At 33.9% G+C, this 20771-nt stretch overlaps 1 protein-coding gene across 1 annotated transcript in view; it reads right to left on the bottom strand.

Moving 5' to 3' along the window:
- Positions 1-20771, bottom strand: part of STK31 (serine/threonine kinase 31) — a 79121-nt gene that overhangs the window by 22042 nt on the left and 36308 nt on the right. The window contains exons 11-21 of the mRNA XM_028119364.2: positions 19718-19897; positions 17969-18085; positions 16227-16346; positions 14782-14913; positions 13486-13587; positions 11372-11452; positions 9645-9770; positions 8542-8667; positions 8273-8359; positions 7446-7595; positions 4131-4253 (exon numbers count right to left, since the gene is read on the bottom strand). Coding sequence (XP_027975165.2) covers positions 4131-4253; positions 7446-7595; positions 8273-8359; positions 8542-8667; positions 9645-9770; positions 11372-11452; positions 13486-13587; positions 14782-14913; positions 16227-16346; positions 17969-18085; positions 19718-19897 — 1344 coding nt within the window. The remainder of the gene's footprint in view (positions 1-4130; positions 4254-7445; positions 7596-8272; positions 8360-8541; positions 8668-9644; positions 9771-11371; positions 11453-13485; positions 13588-14781; positions 14914-16226; positions 16347-17968; positions 18086-19717; positions 19898-20771) is intronic.

The following is a 20771-nucleotide window of genomic DNA, read 5'->3' as shown; positions in this document are numbered from 1 at the left end:
CTTAAACAAAAATTACATTAAAATTGATTCTAGATCTAAATGTAAAGCATGTAACTATAAAGCTTTTAGAGGGAAATAACAAGAGAAAATCTTCAAAGGACTGTATGCCAAAAATAGTCAACTGTACTACATTTTAGTTAGAAAATAAAGTTTTAGGGGTGCCTGGCTGGCTCAGTTGGTAAAGCATGCAACTCTTGATTTCAGCGTTATGAGTTCAAGCCCCACATTGGGCACAGAGATTACTTTAAAAAATTAAATTAAATTAATTTTAATAAATAAGAGCAGAAATTCAGTACAATAGTATACGGACTCATATAGAGCTCTTTACTACCATTTGATGAAGAAAGAAAAGAGATGAAATAAAGACTATTACCATACATAAATGATATTTTATGACAGCTCTGAGGAACATAAAAATATACAACACATTTACTTTCATCCCTCTGATGTAAAGAAGAAACAGATTACTGAAGCAATGATTAAAATGATGCCAGTTTAATTATTTCTATGACTATGATGGTTCTATGAAACTGAGCTCTAAATACCTAAGCCAGCAAAAGGCTAAAACTTGAAAATAATTAAATGGGGAGATTCCCAATGATTTTGGTAACAGCTTTGAGATATAATTGATGTTCAACAAACTACATATATTTAAAGTAATATGATTAGTTTTGATATACGTATATACCTACAAAATCACCACAATCAAGCTAATGGAACACAGTGATCATGCCAAAAAATTCCGTCATGCCACTTTGTAATCCATCCCTCCCCCTTCCCCTCTGCCCTCAGACCCCAGAGCATTAATGATCTCCTTTATGTCACTATAAGTAAGCGTACATTGTTCAGAAGTTTATATGGCTTCTTTAGTTTGGCAGGATTATTTTAAGATTCTTCCATATTATTGAGTGTATTAATAGTTCTTTCCTTTTTACTGCTAGTAGTATTCCAATGGATATACAGCAAACTGTTTATCCATTCACTTAGTTGATGGATATTTCAGCTGTTCCTAGTTTTGGGCTATTACAAATAAAATGTCTTTGAATATTTGCATACAGCTCTGTGTGGACATATGCTTTCATTTCTCTTGGCTAACTACCTAGGAGTAAAAATGGCTGGGTCACATGGCAGGTATATGTTTAACCTTTTAACAAACTGCCAAATTTTGTTTTCCAGAGTGGTTGCTCCACTTACATTCCTCTCGGCAATATGAGAGATGCAGCTGCTACACATCTTAGTCAACACTTGGTATGGTCACTCTTTTTAATTTCAGGCATCCTTGTGGAGGTGTAGTAGTATATCATTTCAGTTTTAATTTGCTTTTGCCTAATAACTAAAGATACATGTTTATTTACATATAGATATCTTATTTCATAAAATGTCTATTTAAACAATTCTGCCCACTTTTAAACTGAGTTGTCTTATTTTTGAGTTTTAAGAGCTCTTTGTAAATGAGATACAAGACTTTTGCAAATACTTTCTCCCAGTTCATACGTCTTGCCCTTCATTTTTGTCTCTTTTGAAAAGCAAAGTTTTAAATTTTGATCAAATCTGAATTACTGATTTTTTTCTTTTATACTTGATGTTTTTTAATATCCTATTACAGAAATCTTTGCCAAACTCAAAATCAATAAAATTATCTCCTATGTTTTATTACAGTTTTAAAGACTTAGGTTTTAATAGTGATTCTAAGGGGCATATGCACCCCAATGTTTACAGCAGTAATGTCCACAATAGCCAAAATATGGAAAAGAGCCCAGATGTCCATCCACTGATGAACAGATAAAGAAGGTGTGGTATATATTATTACTCAGCTATCAAAAAAATGAAATCTTACCATTTGCAATGACATGGATGGAACTAGAGGGTATTATGCTAAACAAAGTAAGTCAATCAGAGAAAGACAAATATATGATTTCACGCATATGTGGAATTTAAGAAGCAAAACAGATGAACATAGGGGAAGGGAGGGAAAAATAAGATGAAATCAGAGAGGGAGACAAATCATAAGAGACTCTTAACTATAGGAAACAAACTGGAAACTGGAGGTTGCTGAAGGGGAGGCAGGTGGGGAGATGGAGTAAGCGGGTGATGGGCATTAAGGAGTGCACTTGATGTAATGAGCACTGGGTTATATGCAACCAATGGATCACTGAACTCTACGTCTGAAACTAATAATATACTATGTTAATTGATTTTAAATAAAATAAAAGACTTCAGTTTTACCTTTAAATCTAATATACACTTAGAGTTAATTTTTATAAATTGTGCAAGGATTAAATCAGTTTATATTTTATATATAGATATCCAACTGTTACAGCACCATTTGTTGAAGATGATCCTTTTCCTCACAGAATTGCCTTGAAATCTTTGTCAAAAATAACTGATTATATATTTCTACTATTTCATCTATTTCTACTGCCTTTACACTGAGCTGTATGTCTGACTTTACACCAACATCACAATGTTTGATTCATTATAATTTTATTAAGTCTTAAAATCAGGTAGTTTAACTTTTCAAAACTGTTTTAGCTACCTGAGTTCCTATGTATTTTCATATAAATTATACCTGTCAATTACTGTTGAAAAAATAAAAGGGCCTAGAAATATTTTTGTTGAAATTGTATTGAATCCATAGACCTATTTAAGAATTCACATCCAGGGGCGCCTGGGTGGCTCAGTCGGTTAAGCATCTTGCCTTCGGCTCAGGTCATGATCCCAGGGTCCTGGGATGGAGCCCCACGTCAGTCTGACTCCCTGCTCAGTGGGGAGTTTGCTTCTCCCTCTCCCTCTGCCCCTCCCCGGCTCGTGCTCTTGCTCTCTCTCAAAAATAAATAAAATATTAAAAAAAAAAAAAAAGAATTCACATCCATACAACATTCAGTCTTCCAGTCCATGACCATGATGCAGCTCTCCATTTATTTATGTCTTCTTTAATTTCTCTCAACAATATATCATAGTTTTCAGGGTATAGGTCTTGCACATTTTTTGTCATATTTAGCCCTAAAAATTCCAAATTTTTGATACCCATGTAAATGACTTTTTAATTTCAATTTCCTATTGTTTGTTGCTAGTATATAGAAACAGTTAATTATTATACTGATTTTGCATCCTGCAACCTTGCTAAACTTCTTAATTCTAGTAGCTCTTAAGTACATTCCTAAAGTTTGCACATAATTAATCATGTCATCTTTGAATAAAAACAGCTTTACTTCTTCATTTTTAAACTGTATGCATTTTATTTCTTTTTGTTGACATCATACTGGCTAAAACCAGGATGAGCAAACTACGGCCTGCATGCCAAATCTATGTCACTGCTTATTTGTGTATAGCCTATAAGCCAAGAATAGTTTTCACATTTTTAAGTGTTTAAGAGAAAATTAAAGAATACTATTTCATGGCACATGAAAATTATATGAAATTCAAATTTCAATGTCCATAAATAAAGCTTCATTGGAACACAGCCATTCATTCATTTACGTGTATTTATGGCTACTTTCCACAGCAACAGAGACCATATGGCTCCCAAGGCCTAAAATATTTACCATTTGGCCCTTTATAAAAAACTCTGCTGACCCCTGGGCTAGAATCTCCAGTACAATGTTAAGCAAAAGAAGTAAAAACAGACATCCCCTCCTTGTTAATACTTAATCCCTCATAATTTGTAGGAAGAATAAATTTAAGCCATGGATAAAAAAGCAGCTACTTGATTTATAGTAAAAGCAGGAACACTTACTCAAGGCTCATTTAACATTTCTTTTCCACATGCATGAACCATTTATAGATTAATATAGGACAAAATCATCTTTACTGTTAATCTTGACTTTAATAAAACACAATAGCATGATATGTAAAATATATATCAAGCCAACTCATAGTAAGTATACAATAGATGATAGGAAGTATATAGCTTATGATAAAACTTTTTTTAAAAAGGGAAGAAAAAAAGCAATTTTCTACTAAGTTTTTTTTACTAAAAAGCTACCACTGCTCTTTATCCAGAGCAGTATATTCAGTAAAACCACTATAAAATCATCGCTTTATATACTTAAATATATATAAATATATTTACACATATTTATATATTTTTATATATATGACTAATCTATTTCAACAAAAAAATAACATACCCATAATAAAAGGCAGCCATAAGCATACAAGTCAGAACTTGGAGAAGCAGGCTTTCCCATTTTCAGTTCAGGTGATATCAAACTCAAGTCACCGATTACCATATTCACTGAGGCTCGCTGACTCTACAAAAACAGTAAGTTAAATATTTTAGAGGCAACACAGATGAGGTAGCTTCTGTGAAGTCCTCTGCATTTAATCAACACAAAAAACAAATTCATGTGAAATATTTTGTTCTCTCTTGCTTTCAAATATTTTTACCCAATATCTGCTATTACAAATTGCTCTTAAAATCAGTCTCATAAAATTAACAGTGAGACTTTGGTTACATTTCACATTACAGCCTCAAGTAGATTCAAAACCAAGAAACACTGATTATTTAAACATTAGGAACCTCTTTTAAAAATAAAGTTCATAAGGGCAAGAAGGAGTGCTATTTTCTAATTTTGAAAATTCTAAATAGTTTTTTTAAAAACTGGAAGTCTACAAAGTACTTTCCTTCCTTATTGATTATTTTCTAAGTATACCATTTCTTATGTGTCAAAAGATGTTCAGTGATAAGAACGTGAACCCTGGACTCAGACCTTGGCAGCAATTCCCACTCTCCCATTTACTTGCTGTGTGACCTTGGGCTTTAACCTCTTTGAGCCTAAAATAACTGTAATATGAAAATAACATCTTACAGATTTACTGTAAAGATAAAGGTAATTAGCACAATAATTACCTAGTACATATCATTAAGAGTTAATTATCTCTTCTCCTCCCACTACCTTTTATCCTTGCTTCTTACAGTGTAGTCAAAAGTCCTGTAGCTAAGGCATCACCTGAGACCTTTTTGAAATGCAGACTCTCGCCCAGGAATTTGCGTATTAACAAGATCCCAGGTGATTCACATGCACTGTAAAGTCTGAAAAGCAATGATCTTGACAACAGACTATCTTTCAAATTTTTCTTCCTGATTAATACTTCAATCTGAGAGCAGTAAGAAAAGAGTGGAGCAAAGGTGAGTTTAATAAGTATTTCAGAGTAAGTAATTTTAAATGAAGATTAAAACGATGTTTTGGGAGGGGCGCCTGGGTGGCTCAATCATTAAGCGTCTGCCTTTGGCTCAGGTCGATCACCACATCTGGCTCCCTGCTCAGTGGGAAGCCTGCTTCTCCCTCTCCCACTCCCCTTGCTTGTGTTCCCTCTCTCGCTGTGTCTCTCTGTCAAATAAATAAATAAAATCTTAAAAAAAAAAAAAAAACGATGTTTTGGGAGATAATAACAGTTGACAAATCAGTATAAAAGAGGAAAAATAATTCTTGGAGTAGTCATGCGTATACATAGTTGTGCAAATGGCATGCTCAAAAGGTTAACTAGGATCTCTAAGAGTTGAAAACTTTTTTAAACTCCTAATTCAGTCATTTTTCTTAGGATAGTACTTTAATTTTCAGATAAATTAATGATAAAAAATATTTCAATATGTCTACTTTGTATAAATCTTTCTTAATCCAGCATTTCATTATAGTTCTACATTTTCATTTTCTCCTCTTTTTGACTACCATATGAAAACCATTAAGACTACATATACACCGATGGCATTACCCTATGACTTGCAAATGACCAAAGTATAAAGCATTAAGACTTACACTAGTCAAAAGGGAACTGCTCAGACAATAAAATGTTAGCAAGAATGTAGAGAAACTGAAATCCTCATACACTGCTGATGAAAACGTAAAAAGATGGAGCCACTTTGGAAAATAGTCTGGTTCCTCAAAAAGTGAAACACAGAGTTACCATAGAGCAAAACAATTCCACTCCCAAGAGAAATGAAAACATGTCCACACAAAAACTTGTATACTAATGTTCACAGCAGCATTATTCATAATAATCAAAAAGTAGAAACAATCCAGCTGTCTACCAACTGATGAATGTAAAAACAAAATATGGTATATCCATACAACAAAATATTTGAGCATTTTTAAAAAGGAATGAAGTTCAGATACATGCTACAAGACACCTGAACCTTGAAAATGTTACACTAAATGAAATAAGCCAATCACCAAAGGGCACATACTATATGATTCCATTTATAGGAAAGGCCCAGAATAGTAAATCACAGGGACACAAAGTGGATTAGTGGTTTCCAAGGGGCTGAGTAAAGGAGGAAATGGGGAATGACTGCAAATTTGTATGGGGTTTCTTTTGGAGGGGGTGTTAAAGTTGTTCCGGAATTAGATAGTGGTGATCAATACACAACTTTGTGAATATACTAAAAACTAGTACTGAACTGTACACATGTGAATTACATCTCAATAAAGCTGTTATTTTAAAAAAGAAAACTGCTTGCCCATTCTACGAAAAAAAAAATCACAGTATGCTCTTCCATTGTCTAAAATCTCCTCTCTTTAGGGGTGCTGGGTGGCTCAGTCAGTTAAGCATCTGCCTTTGACTCAGGTCATGATCCCACATGAGGCTCCTTGCTCAGCAGGGAGCCTGCTTCTCCCTCTCTTCCCCACTCTCTGTCTCTCTCTCTCAAATAAATAAACAATAAAAATAAACTTAAAAAAAAAAAAACTCCTATCTTTACTAATTGCCTGTTCTGAGGCACTAAAATTATGACACCAAATTAGCAGCTAACATAGTTGAACCATCACTTAAACTAAATGGAAAAGTCCAAGGTTCCCAAGTTTCTAAGAATATCCCATTAATCAAAATTAGCAAAATATGTATATCCATATTTAATCTACTGGTGGGAGAGGGCACCAGCAGAACGGGAGATAGGAGATGGCCAACTAGTTTTCCTTGTGTATTTACAAGGAATTAAATATTTCTTGATGATGATAAAATAATCATTAGTGCTGTCAGTGCCATTGACTGTAATGTTAGGTTGCTCCTAATACTTAGAGTTAAAAAATATAATGCACAGGGGCGCCTGGGTGGCTCAGTCGTTAAGCGTCTGCCTTAGGCTTGGGTCATGATCTCAGGGTCCTGGGACCAAGCCCCACAATGAGCTCCCTGCTCAGCAGGAGGCCTGCTTCTCCCTCTCCCACTCCCCCTGCTTGTGTTCCCTCTCTCACTGTGTCTCTCTCTCAAACAAATAAAATCTTAAAAAAAAAAAAAAAAAAATATATATATATATATAAGGCACAAATTTAGAAACTCTTGTTCTAGCACCTAGCTGGTAACAGTTAGTTGCTTACACTACATAACACTACATACCTTAACTAAGACAGAGGTCTTATAATAAATTACCATATCATGTAAAAGGCTGTACTAATGTCTAATAATATTAATGAGGTCTAGAACCTATTTGTAAAACCACAATACTTTACCACAGATTTGGTGAAGTCAAAATCTCCAACAATTCCTTGTTCACGATTTAAAGCAAATACATTGTTCTGATGAAGTGATCCATGAATTATGTCAGCCTTGTGCAATGTATGCAGGCCCTGGGCAACACCTTTCATGACCTTTAAAGCTTCCTACAGACAAGTACACACAAAAGATGTCAGGAAGTCAGCAAATAATTTTAATATCTGAACCTTTTCTTTAATTAAAAGACTTTTCCAGGAGTGAGTAAAGCTTCTTCCAAATGAACCTGTAATAAGAATACAGCATAGAGAAAAAATAGAAGACCAGAAGCCCTGATTATGTAATATCATACACATATAACTTAAAACACTGAGTCTCTAACAAGACTTAGATTACAAATGAGCATATATAGCATCTAGAAAAGAGACTAAATAGTGTTACCAGGTAAGAAGAATCAAGCCATCCTCTATTTTTATTACTAATTCAAGTTTACAATGTAAATTAAAGCTGTCACTTAAGCACTTATAATATCAAGTGCTATACTACACAATTTATATACAGCACAGCTTAATGGTTATAAGCATGGGCTTTGGTACCAAAAGACTTAATTTCAGTTCCCATCTCTGCCTCTTATTGAGGACCCTGTGCAAGTCACTTAATCTCTGTGAGCCTCATTTTTCTCATCTGTATATAACAGGATAACTCACATCACAGGATTGATGTGACAATTACATAGCATAATATCAGTAAAAATTTTACATAGTATATAAAGCATATACTATGCCCTCTAACATTAGGGATTATTTTCTCATTTAATATATCCATGGAAATAGTGTTTTTTACTTACTTCTGAAGTTAAAGGCACACTGGCTTGAACAGCACTCAGGTTTGCCCTAGGGTAGTATGGGACCATCAGATAAGCCATAGGATCAGACTAAAAGCAAAACAGAATGAAACTCAAAGTGAAAAATTCTTCAATGTATTTTTAGTATACATCAATTATATAAGATAACTTTTCCTTTATGTTAAAAGGAATGGACTACCTCTCTAAAGCTTGGAGCTAAAACTTATTATAAATAAAATGTTTTCTGCAAGAGATTAGCATAAGAACTTTACCTTACACAAAAATAGGAATATCAATGGTAGTAACCCAGACTCTTCTTTAGCTTTTCTCCAAGCTCTGTGATAGGCGGCTGCTCTCTGAATCACCCTAGCTTCTGTGTCCACATCTACAGAATAGCCCTGGTACCAAAAAGAGATACAATGGTAATTCCAACATTAAAAATCTTACTCTAATTATACATTATTTCAACTTAAACATAGTTATTTTTATATAATTTAAATTATATCTAATTTTATTTTTTAATTGTATAAGTACCTTTTCTATCTGCCTTGAATGCTATAATTTAGAAAGAACAATTCTACCTACACCTTTTTATTTTATTATGTTATGTTAGTCATCATACATTACATCATTAGTTTTTGATGTAGTGTTCCATGATTCATTGTTTGCATATAACACCCAGTGCTCCATTCAGTACATGCCCTCCTTAATACCCATCACCGGGCTAACCCATCCCCCCATCTCCCTCCCCTCTAAAACCCTCATATTGTCTACCTATACCTTAATATACATTCTATAATGCATTGCTACTAGGGCCAAATTAATTATCCTATTATGATTAACAGTTTCCCAGCTCAAAAAAGAAATCAAAGAATAGAAAATTGTATTGGCAAAACAGTTGAAATTTCAAAGAGCAGTGTAAGTAAAGCAAGAATTTTAAAAGGCTATTGGATAGAATGTAGTAAGTTCACCCAAAAAAGAAAAGCCAAGTATATCCTATTAAAGATACATATTATTTAGGAAAATGAGGGAAACTGAATTCAAAATTAGTTCTGGCAGCCAAGTAGGAAACATAAGCATCATGCCAGTTAACTCATATAATTTTTTTTAAGGGGGGAAGGAGAGAGAGGTGTGGAGGGGAGGAGGGGTAGAGGAAGAGGGAGAGAGAGAGTCTCAAGCAGCCTCCATGCCCAGGACCCTGAGATCATGACCTGAGCCAAAATCAAAAGTCAGATGCTTAACCGACTGAGCCACCCAGGTGCCCCTCAACTCATACAATTTAGAAAACAAGCAGTGAATTTTTACTTTCCTGAAAATAATACCACCACTCCTGTTTATACTTCTGAGTCTTCCACAGGTCAGAACTTAAACTTACCTTTAAAAGAATTATCTGCCCATTAACCTCAGAACAAACTAAAGGGCGCTTGCTGCTAAGTTCCTTCATGGGCTCAGCATCAAGAAGATCCCGTTCCAAACTCATAGTAAGAAGACCACCAGAGTTCTAGGCACAAATTTTGGTACAGTTAAAGAATCCAACCCATCCCAGTACTTTTAAATCATCAACATAACTAGTTACATGCTATGAGATGATTTGGACATCATCAACCCTACTGGAGAAACCAGTAAAATAAAAATACTGAAAGCTTCCTGATTTTTCCAGTTCCTGGCTCTTGAAGTCCTCTCACCCAAAGCGTAATCAACATACATTTAACAGCTGCTACAGTTGTAGAACAAAATCCGAATATGATTGGTATTAACCAACCAGATATGTATCCAAAAAACCCTGATGTTTACTTGGAAGATTTCATGTGTTTCCTAAAAATATTAAAATGATGACAGATAAAAAGAAGGCTGTAGAATGGGAATGAAAAGTATAAAAATTATGACTACTATGAAGTAATTCTAACACCTCTGCCTCTGTTTGAAGTGGAATCCCTGAAAGTGAAAATGGTTTTCAAATATTTTAATCCTATTAGATATTTCTGCTACTTTTTAAAAGGAATACATTTTTTGGATAAAACCTATCAACATTTTAGATCAAGGTAAATTTTATTGTGGTGTAATTTTAGTAACAGGGGCTGTGAAATTATTTTCTGGTTTTTATTTTTATGTGCTGTCAATATTATTTAAGTAAACTACAAAATATAATCAACCTACAGAGGTTTCCTGGGCATACATCACAGTCAAACATCTTAAAATCATTAAAGGAGTCCATTAGCTATGATTAAAACGTTTTATAATCTTTCACAATAAAGAGATGAGCACACTTCTAAAAACTAATTTTCAAGTCCTACGCAGCACCACTCATTCATCCATCCTACATGAGTGTCTAAGCTAAAGTTAAAGAACTGTGAAGAAAATCCCACATTATTTTAAAGTCTAGTCTGGAAAAATTTTACAGTAATTAACAATTTAAGGGGACCTTAATCTTACATATTCATGAGTTCATAACTCTATAAATACAGCCATTTCTGTACTATCTTTAAGCTATTATCATGAATTTAATGACAATCTTAAAGAATAGATCTTTCATCTAGTCCCTCATCCTTAGCAGGCAATATAAAACACAGAGCTAACAGATTCTGCCCTGAGAGCCCGAGTTTACTAATCCTGCTCCATACAGGCCTTCTGTCCAATACATTGATTTCCCAGGCTTTGAATGCTGCCTGCCTAGAAAACTATGCCCATGTCCACATCTCTACTTAACCAATTCTCTAGAATTCCCAGCCTGCTTTAACCTAAAAGATACATTCTGCTTAAATTCCTCATGACTGGCAGTATCCTGCTTTTATTCTAACTCTTGAAACAACAGCTAAAATTGCTTTATCATTTCAAAAAATAAATATCTGTAATTCAAACAAGTGTCATGCAATGTACTGAATAGATATGAGGGAAAGAGAAAAACATGCAAATTAATATAAACATTAGAATACAATATACCAATACTAAAGATAGTCTTGAGGAAAAGTTCTAACAATACCCAGAAACTATTCATCAGGAAATCTTCATAGTAAGGACAGCATAAATTTAACATTGACACACAATTTAATATCACTTTTCAACCCTCTATGGAGTAGTAATTCTCAGGGCAACAAAGCTTACCATGTACTTAAGTAACCCTATTTCAGGATAAAGCAAAGGCAGCTCAGGGAACCATTTCTGTACCAAGCTATTCAGCTTCTCCTAAATTTAAAAAATATTTTTTATTATAAATCAACATATATTCAATTGTGACATGTTGCTCTTCAGGAAAAAATAACATACCAGTATCTCCCTTACTATAAATCTAACAAGATACACAATCTAATAAAATGTATAATCTAATAAGATATATAATCACTGATTTTGCCTTCTACTACAAGAGATATCAAATGAGGGGCGCCTGGGTGGCTCAGTGGGTTAAGCGTCTGCCTTCGGCTCAGGTCTTGATCCCAGGGTCCTGGGATCGAGCCCCACATGGGGCTCCCTGCTCAGCGGGAAGCCTGCTTCTCCCTCTCCCACTCCCCCTGCTTGTGTTCCTTCTCTCGCTTTGTGTCTCTCTGTCAAATAAATAAGTAAATAAATAAAGAGATATCAAATGAAAACCAAGAGTCATCCTGGGTCAAAGTCACCATCTTACTACCAGAAGAAAAACTTAATTATCAATTTTATACTGGGGTGTGTGTGTGTGTATATATATATATATATATATATATATATATATAGGCACAATATCTTGCCTAAGATCAAAGTAGACACTCACTTCCAAGCTAAAATGAAAATGTATGTTGATAACATCAATTTGCATCATAAAATTGTCATTTCTCAGAATATTAAGAATACACTGACATTTTAAAATAATAGCTATTTCATTTAGGAGGGGAAAAAAATCATAAAAGCCTTGAAAGAAGAAGCAAATATGCAGCTCTACAAAACCCACTTTGAAGTAAATGTGAAAACTGAGGATCCTTAGAAAAGTCATTTGTCACATTTATTAAGTAAAACTTCTAGACACTTGTCAACTTACTGGGAGATAGCTATTTTACCCAAGGTTCATAAGGTGAGTAACTAAGCACACACAGTCAGATGAATTTGCTAAATAAAACATAACACTTAGAATGTCTATTATTTTCTTGTCTTTTATTTTATTTAAAGTCAATTAACATATAGCATATTATTAGTTTCAGAGGTAGAATTCAGTGATTCATCAGTTGCATATAACACCCAGTGCTCATTACAACAAGTGCCCTCCTTAATGTCCATCACCCACTTACTTCATCCCCTGAACCCCCCCTTCCTCTAGCAACCCTCAGTTTGTTTCCTATAGTTAAGAGTCTCCTATGGTTTGTCTCCCTCTCTGACTGCCTATTATTTTCATTGTATTTTTATTGTTCAAAGCAGTGTCCACCTTACTTGTTCCCCCATAACATCCCTGAAACATAAAATGTATCACTTCCATTTATTTATTTGTGAGATAAAGAGAGGCTGCATGCAGAGCAAGAGGGGAAGGGCAGGGGGAGAAAAGAATCCCAAGCTGGCTCCACACCCAGTGCAAAGCCTGACAAGGGCTTGATCTCACAACCCTGAGATCATGACCTGAGCCAAAATCGTAAGTCTAACGTTCAACAGACTGAGCAACCCAGGCACCTCATATTCTTTACCTTTTAAAGAGAAAATACACTGATGAGACTCTCCCAAGGTCACAAAATATTAGCATAAAAGTGGAGCCTTAAAGATGTAACTTCCCCCCAAAATTCAGGTAGTTGCATTTTGTTATATTCTTCAACTAAACTATGCTGCCCGATTAATGTTTTCATTGCAGCATTAGGTTAAAAGGGTGTTGATTTAGATTTTATTAAAGGAAAAAATCTTTAGCTCCATGTGAAACAGAAATCAAGCAGTATGTAAAAGTATGTTTGTGCTATAATCTCAGAAAAAAAGACTAAAAAGAAAGTTAAGTGAAAAGTTAACAGGGACTACTACTGTTATAACTGAATGGAAAAGTTACAGGTGGTATTTTTTCTTCTTTATAATTTTCTGTAATTTCCACATTTGGTACAATGGATATTAATTATCATCAGAAATTAATTTCTAAATTCACATAAACATTACTATGCAAACATAACTATGCTAATATAATCTTGTCTTGTCATTATAGTGCACTTCATAAAATGGATATATGAATTCAATTTCTACAGTAAAAACTAATTCAAAACTTCAAAGAATTAAATACTTACATATTCCTCCCGCTCGCGGTAAATTTCCTGAAAGACACTATTGCGCAACTGAGCTATTTCTTGTTTTATTTTCTCAATTTCAGATCCATCATAGTCATCAGACTTTAATCAGAAAGAAAAAAGTGACCTTACAAGCTTATTAAAGTAGACCGAAAACAAGTCTTCCTAGTAAGAATGCAACTTCTATAGCAAATCACTCTGATTTCTATGTGTCCTTCTGTATCTAGCAGAAAACAGACCCCCATAACACTTTATTCTAACAGACTTTTCCCAAACCTACAAAAAGGAATAGAAAATAAAGACATAAAATCAACACAGATTTTTCTTGTCTCTTAATTTGCTATAGATTTTCTCTAAGAAGATGACCATCTACCAACATAAAATAAATGTCAAAAATAACCAAAATACAACTAAATTCCCTGGAACTGTTTTCTACATGAGATTTGGTTAAAAAAAAAAAAAGAGTAATGTATGGTGTGTCTATTAGAGGACAGACAATGCAGGCCTCAAAAAGACTCCTTAAAACTCCAACGATAATAAGCCACCTTAAAAAGTATATATGTTTTCTATGTTATATTTCTCCAAAAATTAAACTAAAAAAGACCCCATCCCCCAGAGTCCAGAATAGAACGAAAAACTGGAAAAATCTTAAACCATTAAATTAGTTTCACTCCAAGTCCAATTAAGTGCTCCAAAGAGGAAGAGCCAACTCAAGTTGGATTAAGACATAATGTAGATTCCTTTTGTTCATTAATCAATCCTCAAGGGAACACAAAGAATTACCAGTTAATTCAGTTTCAAACTGAAAGAAGGAGGTTAGTCCAGATTAGAGTGTCTGAATTCTTCCAGTTCTATTATTGTATGAAAACAGCTTAGAATATTTAGGCGGAATAGTAAGTCCAGCCATTAAAAAGAGAGCTAACAAAGAACATCATGATCTTAAAAATACATTATGACAAAATTCTACCTTTAGGGGAATACCTTGCATGTAGTAGATTTGTATTGTTTTAGGTATTATAACAGTCTAAACCAAAGAATTTTTAAATTGTTCTAAAATATTTGTTACTAAAAACCAAAGTAGCCATGTAAAATGTTTTCAAAGAACATTTAAAGACATGGTAAAATGTTTACACTATTAATGTAATAATCTTACATACACAGAAAAAAAGATAAAATATAAAACAAAATGTAAATAATAGTTTTCCTATTGTAAAGAATGTATTTACGCATTATTTTCAGGAATCAGAGTAAAATGAGGCACACGTGGAATTTCATAAGAACCAAGTGTTTCCTTACTTCTTCCAAATTATTCTTTTCAACCAATTTCCATCTCAGTCGAGCTTTTAAGTTTTTCAATGTCTTTTTAATGGACAGCAAGTGATCCACATTGGGGTTCTTATTTAAACATTCGATAATCTGCTTCTTAAACTAAGTAAGAAAAAAGTTATTATATTTTCAAAGCATAGACAATATTTACTGAAGTCACTTACTGACCATTTCTTATTTCTCTACTAAGATTCAACTAGTATTTACTAAGTTCAGACTGAAATAAGAAATTCCACAATTTTCAAAAAGACAATCTACTAACTGATTTCTTAGTTACCCACATTTCTATCCAGGAGAATATGAGTCCCAGCAATCAGAGTAGCAAAGGTAAGAGAAATATTTCAAGCTGAGAGCTACAGTGAGACATCTTTGCTAGATATGATGCAAACAGAATTTCTAGTGAGGATATAAACTAAAATTACCTTCCCCAAAGTAGTGTGACAATACGTTATCAATTTTTAAGAATGTTGATTCCTTTTGACTTAGTAATTAACAATTTTTAGGAATCTGAGGAACATACAAAAGAATGCACAAAGATTATGTACAGTGTTGTTTATGGCTAAAAATAAATAGAAGTAACCTTAACATCTAACACAGATGAATGTTAAATAATTTTGTACATCTATGCAAGTGATGATGCTTTAGTTGCTCAAAATGACAGTACAGAAGAATCATTAATTACATGGGGCAGTATTCATAATATACCATTAAATGAAGAAACATTTTCAAAACAGTTTACAAAACAATGCAATGCACATGATATATGTACATATATATAAGTCACCATACAAAAAGAAAATACTCTGAAACTAGCCCTGAGTATCTATCTCTTAGGCTAAGGGGATTATAATCAATGTTATTATTTCTTATCTTCCTGTATTTAGCAAATTTTCTACTGTAAACCTGTACAGGCATAAAGATAATGATGGTAGAGATTAGGTTTTATTTTTTTTTTTAAGATCTATTTATTTATTTTAGAGAAAGAGAGAGCATGAGCAGAAGGGGCAAAGGGAGAGGGAGAGAGAATCCCAAGCAGACTCTGCGCTGAGAGCAGAGCCCAATGTGGGGGGGGGTGGTTCCCATGCTATGACTCCGAAATCATGACCCAAGCCGAAACCAAGAGTCAGACACTCAACTGACTGCGCCACCCAGGTGCTCCAGTAAAGGTTAGGTTTTGAAGAACACAAGGAAATCAAAGATTTAAGACAATCCAAAACTTCAATATATTTTTATCAATTAAACCACTATTTTCACTGTAGGGTGAATTTAATTACACACCAGCTAACTATACTGTTTTTCTAGCAATAATAATTAGTTACCTATACACTGGATATTAAACTACTTGAGAAAAATTTAAGTATTAAAAAATTCGAAGGCTCAATATAGAAGACCAAAAAAATAAAGCATAATCCAACCTCAATACTGTCCTCGTACTTGGATTGTATTGCAGCAATAAGCCTTTCCTCTGAACGGATCTTTTGTAGTACTTGACTATATGTATTTAAAATGATCTCCTTGTCTGCATCACCTTGCTCCTAAGTGAAATAAATCATACACACAGAATTATTCACAAAAGAGTATCCAAAATAATTTAAACCTCCAATAACAATGAATAGACTTTAAAATAATGCCTTTAAAAATTCTTTTTTTTTTCAAAATATTTCTTAAATACGTATCTTTTTCGAGGCAGAAGAGAGACTGATATCAAAGATGTTCATGTAGAAAATTTTGCTCCCATCACATTATTATTCCTACAGCTTTCTAGATTAGTGTTAAAGGAAATCAAGGATACCACTACACTAAATTTAAGAACTAACAACACATAGAATTTCAACACTTTATTTTTAGAAATCATCTATTAACAACCACTTCTAAAATCAAGTCTGACAAAGAGGTACAAACTTCCATTTATAGAATAAATAAGTCATGGAGATGAAAAGTACAGCATAGAGAACATAGTCAATAATATTGTAATAAACAGTCTTACAAGGTGACTGACAGTGACTAAGATTATCCTGGTGAACACTGAGTGATGTATAGAAATGTCAAATTACTATGTTATACACCTGAAATTAATGTAACGCTGTATGTTAATCATACTTCAGCAATAAAATAAAATAATGAAGTCTGACTAAACCATCTAAATACTATTAAAAAAAGACTTTAAAAATAAGGAAATACAGAAACATATATGTATTTTTCAATGCCAACCTGAAAAAACAGCAAAAGGGAAAAAGAAACAAGTAAAAGGAACAACATAACCAATGAGACTTTGGTAAACAGCCTGAAACACTGGGAAAGAGTCCCAGTGAGCAATAATAACATTACAAAATGCTCTTTTGAAGAGCTACACTAATTTTTAACTTGGCATGACGATAGGGAACATACACGGAACAGAAAGGGAGCTACTAATCATTCTTGTATATACACTTCCAGAGCTCTCCCAGATTTTATTTTAATTTTTTACAAATTCTAAAGTCTTTTCTTAGTCATTGGGTATGATGGACTCAAGAATCAAATGACACAGAAAGCTGATACACTCAGATTAAGAGGAGTTTTCCTAGAATTAAACATTAGATTTTACTTTTTTAATGTGAAATGTCCTATTAAAATGAAAATATCAGGAGATGGGTATTAAGGAGGGCACTTATGATGAGCACTGGGTGTTATATGTAAGTAATGAATCACTAAATTCTACTCCTGTAGGCAACATTACACTATATGCTAACTAACTAGAATTTGAATAAAAATTTGGAAGAGAAAAAAAAACAAAGTACACATCATTTAACAAAATGATGGTTACCAGAAGGGAAGGGGGTGGGAGGGTGGATTAAATAGGTGATGGGGATTAAGGAGTGCACTTGTCAAGATGAGCACAGGATGATGTACAGTAGTGCTGAATTAACTGTAGTGTACACCCGAAACTGATATAACCCTGTATGTTAACTAACTGGCATTAAAATAAAAACTTAAAAAAAATGAAATTATCACTGTGGATGAATAAAAATTTGCATTGTGTTTGGGTTAGAACTTGACAACGTTACTATTTCAAATAGGTCTATAAGAGGAAAACTAAGATCAGTCTTCATACTTTCTAATTAGCAAGAAAAACCATACTGCTTCAAAGGAAGCAATATCAAAGAATATCAATACTCACAACCAGAGATATCTCCAGCTCTTTGCAGACGCTTGACTCAGTCTTCTCTAGGATTTCATCAAGACTACTGATTGTGTCTTCAGAAGTTCGTGATTCTTCCACAGAGAGATCAAAAGCCTCATTTGCAAAAAAATTAAAACATGAAAGTATCTCATTTAATTATTTCAATTAGTATTATGTCCTTATACCTAGAGCAAAGCATTAGCCTATGCACTGGGCAATGTGGGGGAAGTAAGGATACACAAGAAAGATAAAGTACTGCCCTCCCAAAACTTACACATCAAAAAAGAAAAAGCACACACAGATCACACACATAAAACACCAATTTTTTAACATAATCTGTGGTTAAGAGACATAAGAGGAAAAGTATGAAAAAAAAACAACAAAACAGAAACAAGACCAAGACTTTGTGAGGACAGTAAAAGAAGCGGTCTGAGTAAAAGCTGGTAAGAACCTTAAATGCTTAGGTGAAAAGTTTAAATCTGATAGGTAGTAGGCAGACAATGTCAGCTCTTTAATAAAAAATACCAGGTATATAATTATACCTGGTATTTAGTGATGACCTACTAAGTATTTAGGAATCTGGAGATTAAAAATTAAAGATTAAACCCAGATGACGTCCATCTCTTCAGGAAAACAAAGGTATTTTCTACCAGGATACAGACTTTATAATAAAGTGTTAAATAGAATAAAATCATGGGCCCAAATTATAATATAGAACATAAAAGTCATAAGCAGTCACTTTGATTTCAGACATTAGATATGTGATTATGGAAATCTGGATTTGGGAAACAGCTATGGAAATGAAAGAAAAGGATACATGATAGTTAACCCAAGCAGAAAAACATTCTGATCAATAATAAAAGACAACAAAAAAATAACTTAGTTAATATATCCATTAAAAAGTACCAAAATGAAGAGTTCTGGAGGTAGCTGGGAGATTAAAGACTTTTTTTCCCCAAAACAAAGCTAGAAATGCATATATGTAAGTCATTCACACAGATAAATGACACCCTGGTGTCCCTTGCCCTTGCTGAGAAGGTTGTAAAACAGAGAGAAGAACACAGAAAACAGAGAATCAGTAACAAAATGAGGCTGAAATTTAATTAGGGTTCCAAGTATATTAACACAACACTACATGCCCCCACAGCTTTTGAAAAATTACATGGTGTTTTTAAAATAATAAATAAGAATAAATAAGAACTAAAAAGAATAATACACAAAAAATCATTTCTAATATCTAGTATCAACTGAGACTAGTATTCTCCAGTCACGTTAGATATCTTTAAGATATTTAAGATATCTAAAACTTAAAAGACTTAAACACTGTCAATTAACATATTTTCAGCATGAGTAGTTAGCCAACTAACATTAAAACACATGTCTTGCTAAAAAAGAAACTAAACAAAGAAAGCTCTACTACCATCTAAAGCACATGTATATACAATAAGACCCTTATCTCTGCACTACAGCTACAGAAAATACACTAGACTTGTAATAAATTCCAGTGATACTATCTTATACCTACAATGGTTTATGAAGCTATTTTTCATATATGTTCCTAGAGAATACAAATATGTAAATCCTTCACTCCTCCATCCCAGCCCTCTTCCCCTCAATCCCTCTCTTCCTCTTCCTTTCTTCTCCTCAGAAAAGAAATAAATTATACTTGGAAAATTATTAAAAAACCCATATTCCCTGGTTTACACTACAACACCAATACCACCACTGGGTAAGAGCTCTTATTACCTTTACAGTGTTCTGGAACCATGCTACAAGACGTTGTAGAGAAACCTCTGTTTCACTTCTAACATTGGTGAACTCCTCTCTTTTATCACACTTCCAGTCATAAAATTTCTTAAGTGTTTCTTCAGAGTTTGTCCCTTCTTTGGCCTGTCCATATACTGCCTCTAAAGAGGTTGACAAATCCTATAGAAACATATTTCTGTTTATTAACTTCATATTCAGATTCAAGCAGGGGGCGCCTGGGTGGCTCAGTCGTTAAGCGTCTGCCTTTGGCTCAGGTCATGATCCCAGGGTCCTGGGATCGAGCCCCACATCAGGCTCCCTGCTCCGCGGGAAGCCTGCTTCTTCCTCTCCCACTCCCCCTGTTTGTGTTCCCTCTCTCTCTGTGTCACTCTCTGTCAAATAAATGAAATCTTTGAAAAAAAAATTTAAAAAATTTTAAATCTATGAGACAGAAAAGTAGTATGTTGAGGGGTGCCTGAGGGCTCAGTCAGTTAAGCATCTGCCTTCGGCTCAGGTCCTGGGATGGAGCCCCCCATCGGGCTCCCTGCTCAGCAGGGAGCCTGCTTCTCCCTCTTGCTCTGCCTACTGTGCTCTCTCTGTCAAATGAATAAATAAAATTTTTTTAAAAAGTATGTTGAATCTCTATCCTTAACAATCTTATAAATAAAACTTAGAAACATTAGATATGAAAATATAAAACTACCTAGAAGGTGATTTATTTGGACTATAATAGTAAAAGTTAGACAAATAATTCCAATTAAGGAAGACATTGAACATATTTATGAACTTAAAAAGCATTTTAGAAAGGACTAGAAGAGATAAGACAGCCTATAGCTCTCTCTAGGAATAAAACTCCAGAAATGTCACTGAGACAAGAGGAAAGCTTAAAAAAATCCCAGAAATTTTAATCACAAAACTTTAAGATACCTTTAGAAAGACAGAAGCTAGTTGGTGCTCAGCAATGAGGAAGTCACTGCAAAGCTGAAGAAGCCTTGTACCACAGCAGAAAACAGCATGTGGGAAAAGAGAACCTTCTTCATATGCCCTTCTCTCT

Source organism: Eumetopias jubatus, unplaced genomic scaffold (genome assembly GCF_037043125.1).
Source record: "Eumetopias jubatus isolate StellerSeaLion01/CBP00866 unplaced genomic scaffold, mEumJub1_p1.0 scaffold_14, whole genome shotgun sequence".
NCBI lineage: Eukaryota > Metazoa > Chordata > Mammalia > Carnivora > Otariidae > Eumetopias > Eumetopias jubatus.
The sequence above is the reverse complement of the archived record's forward strand: the minus strand, read 5'-3'. Positions and strand labels throughout refer to the sequence as shown.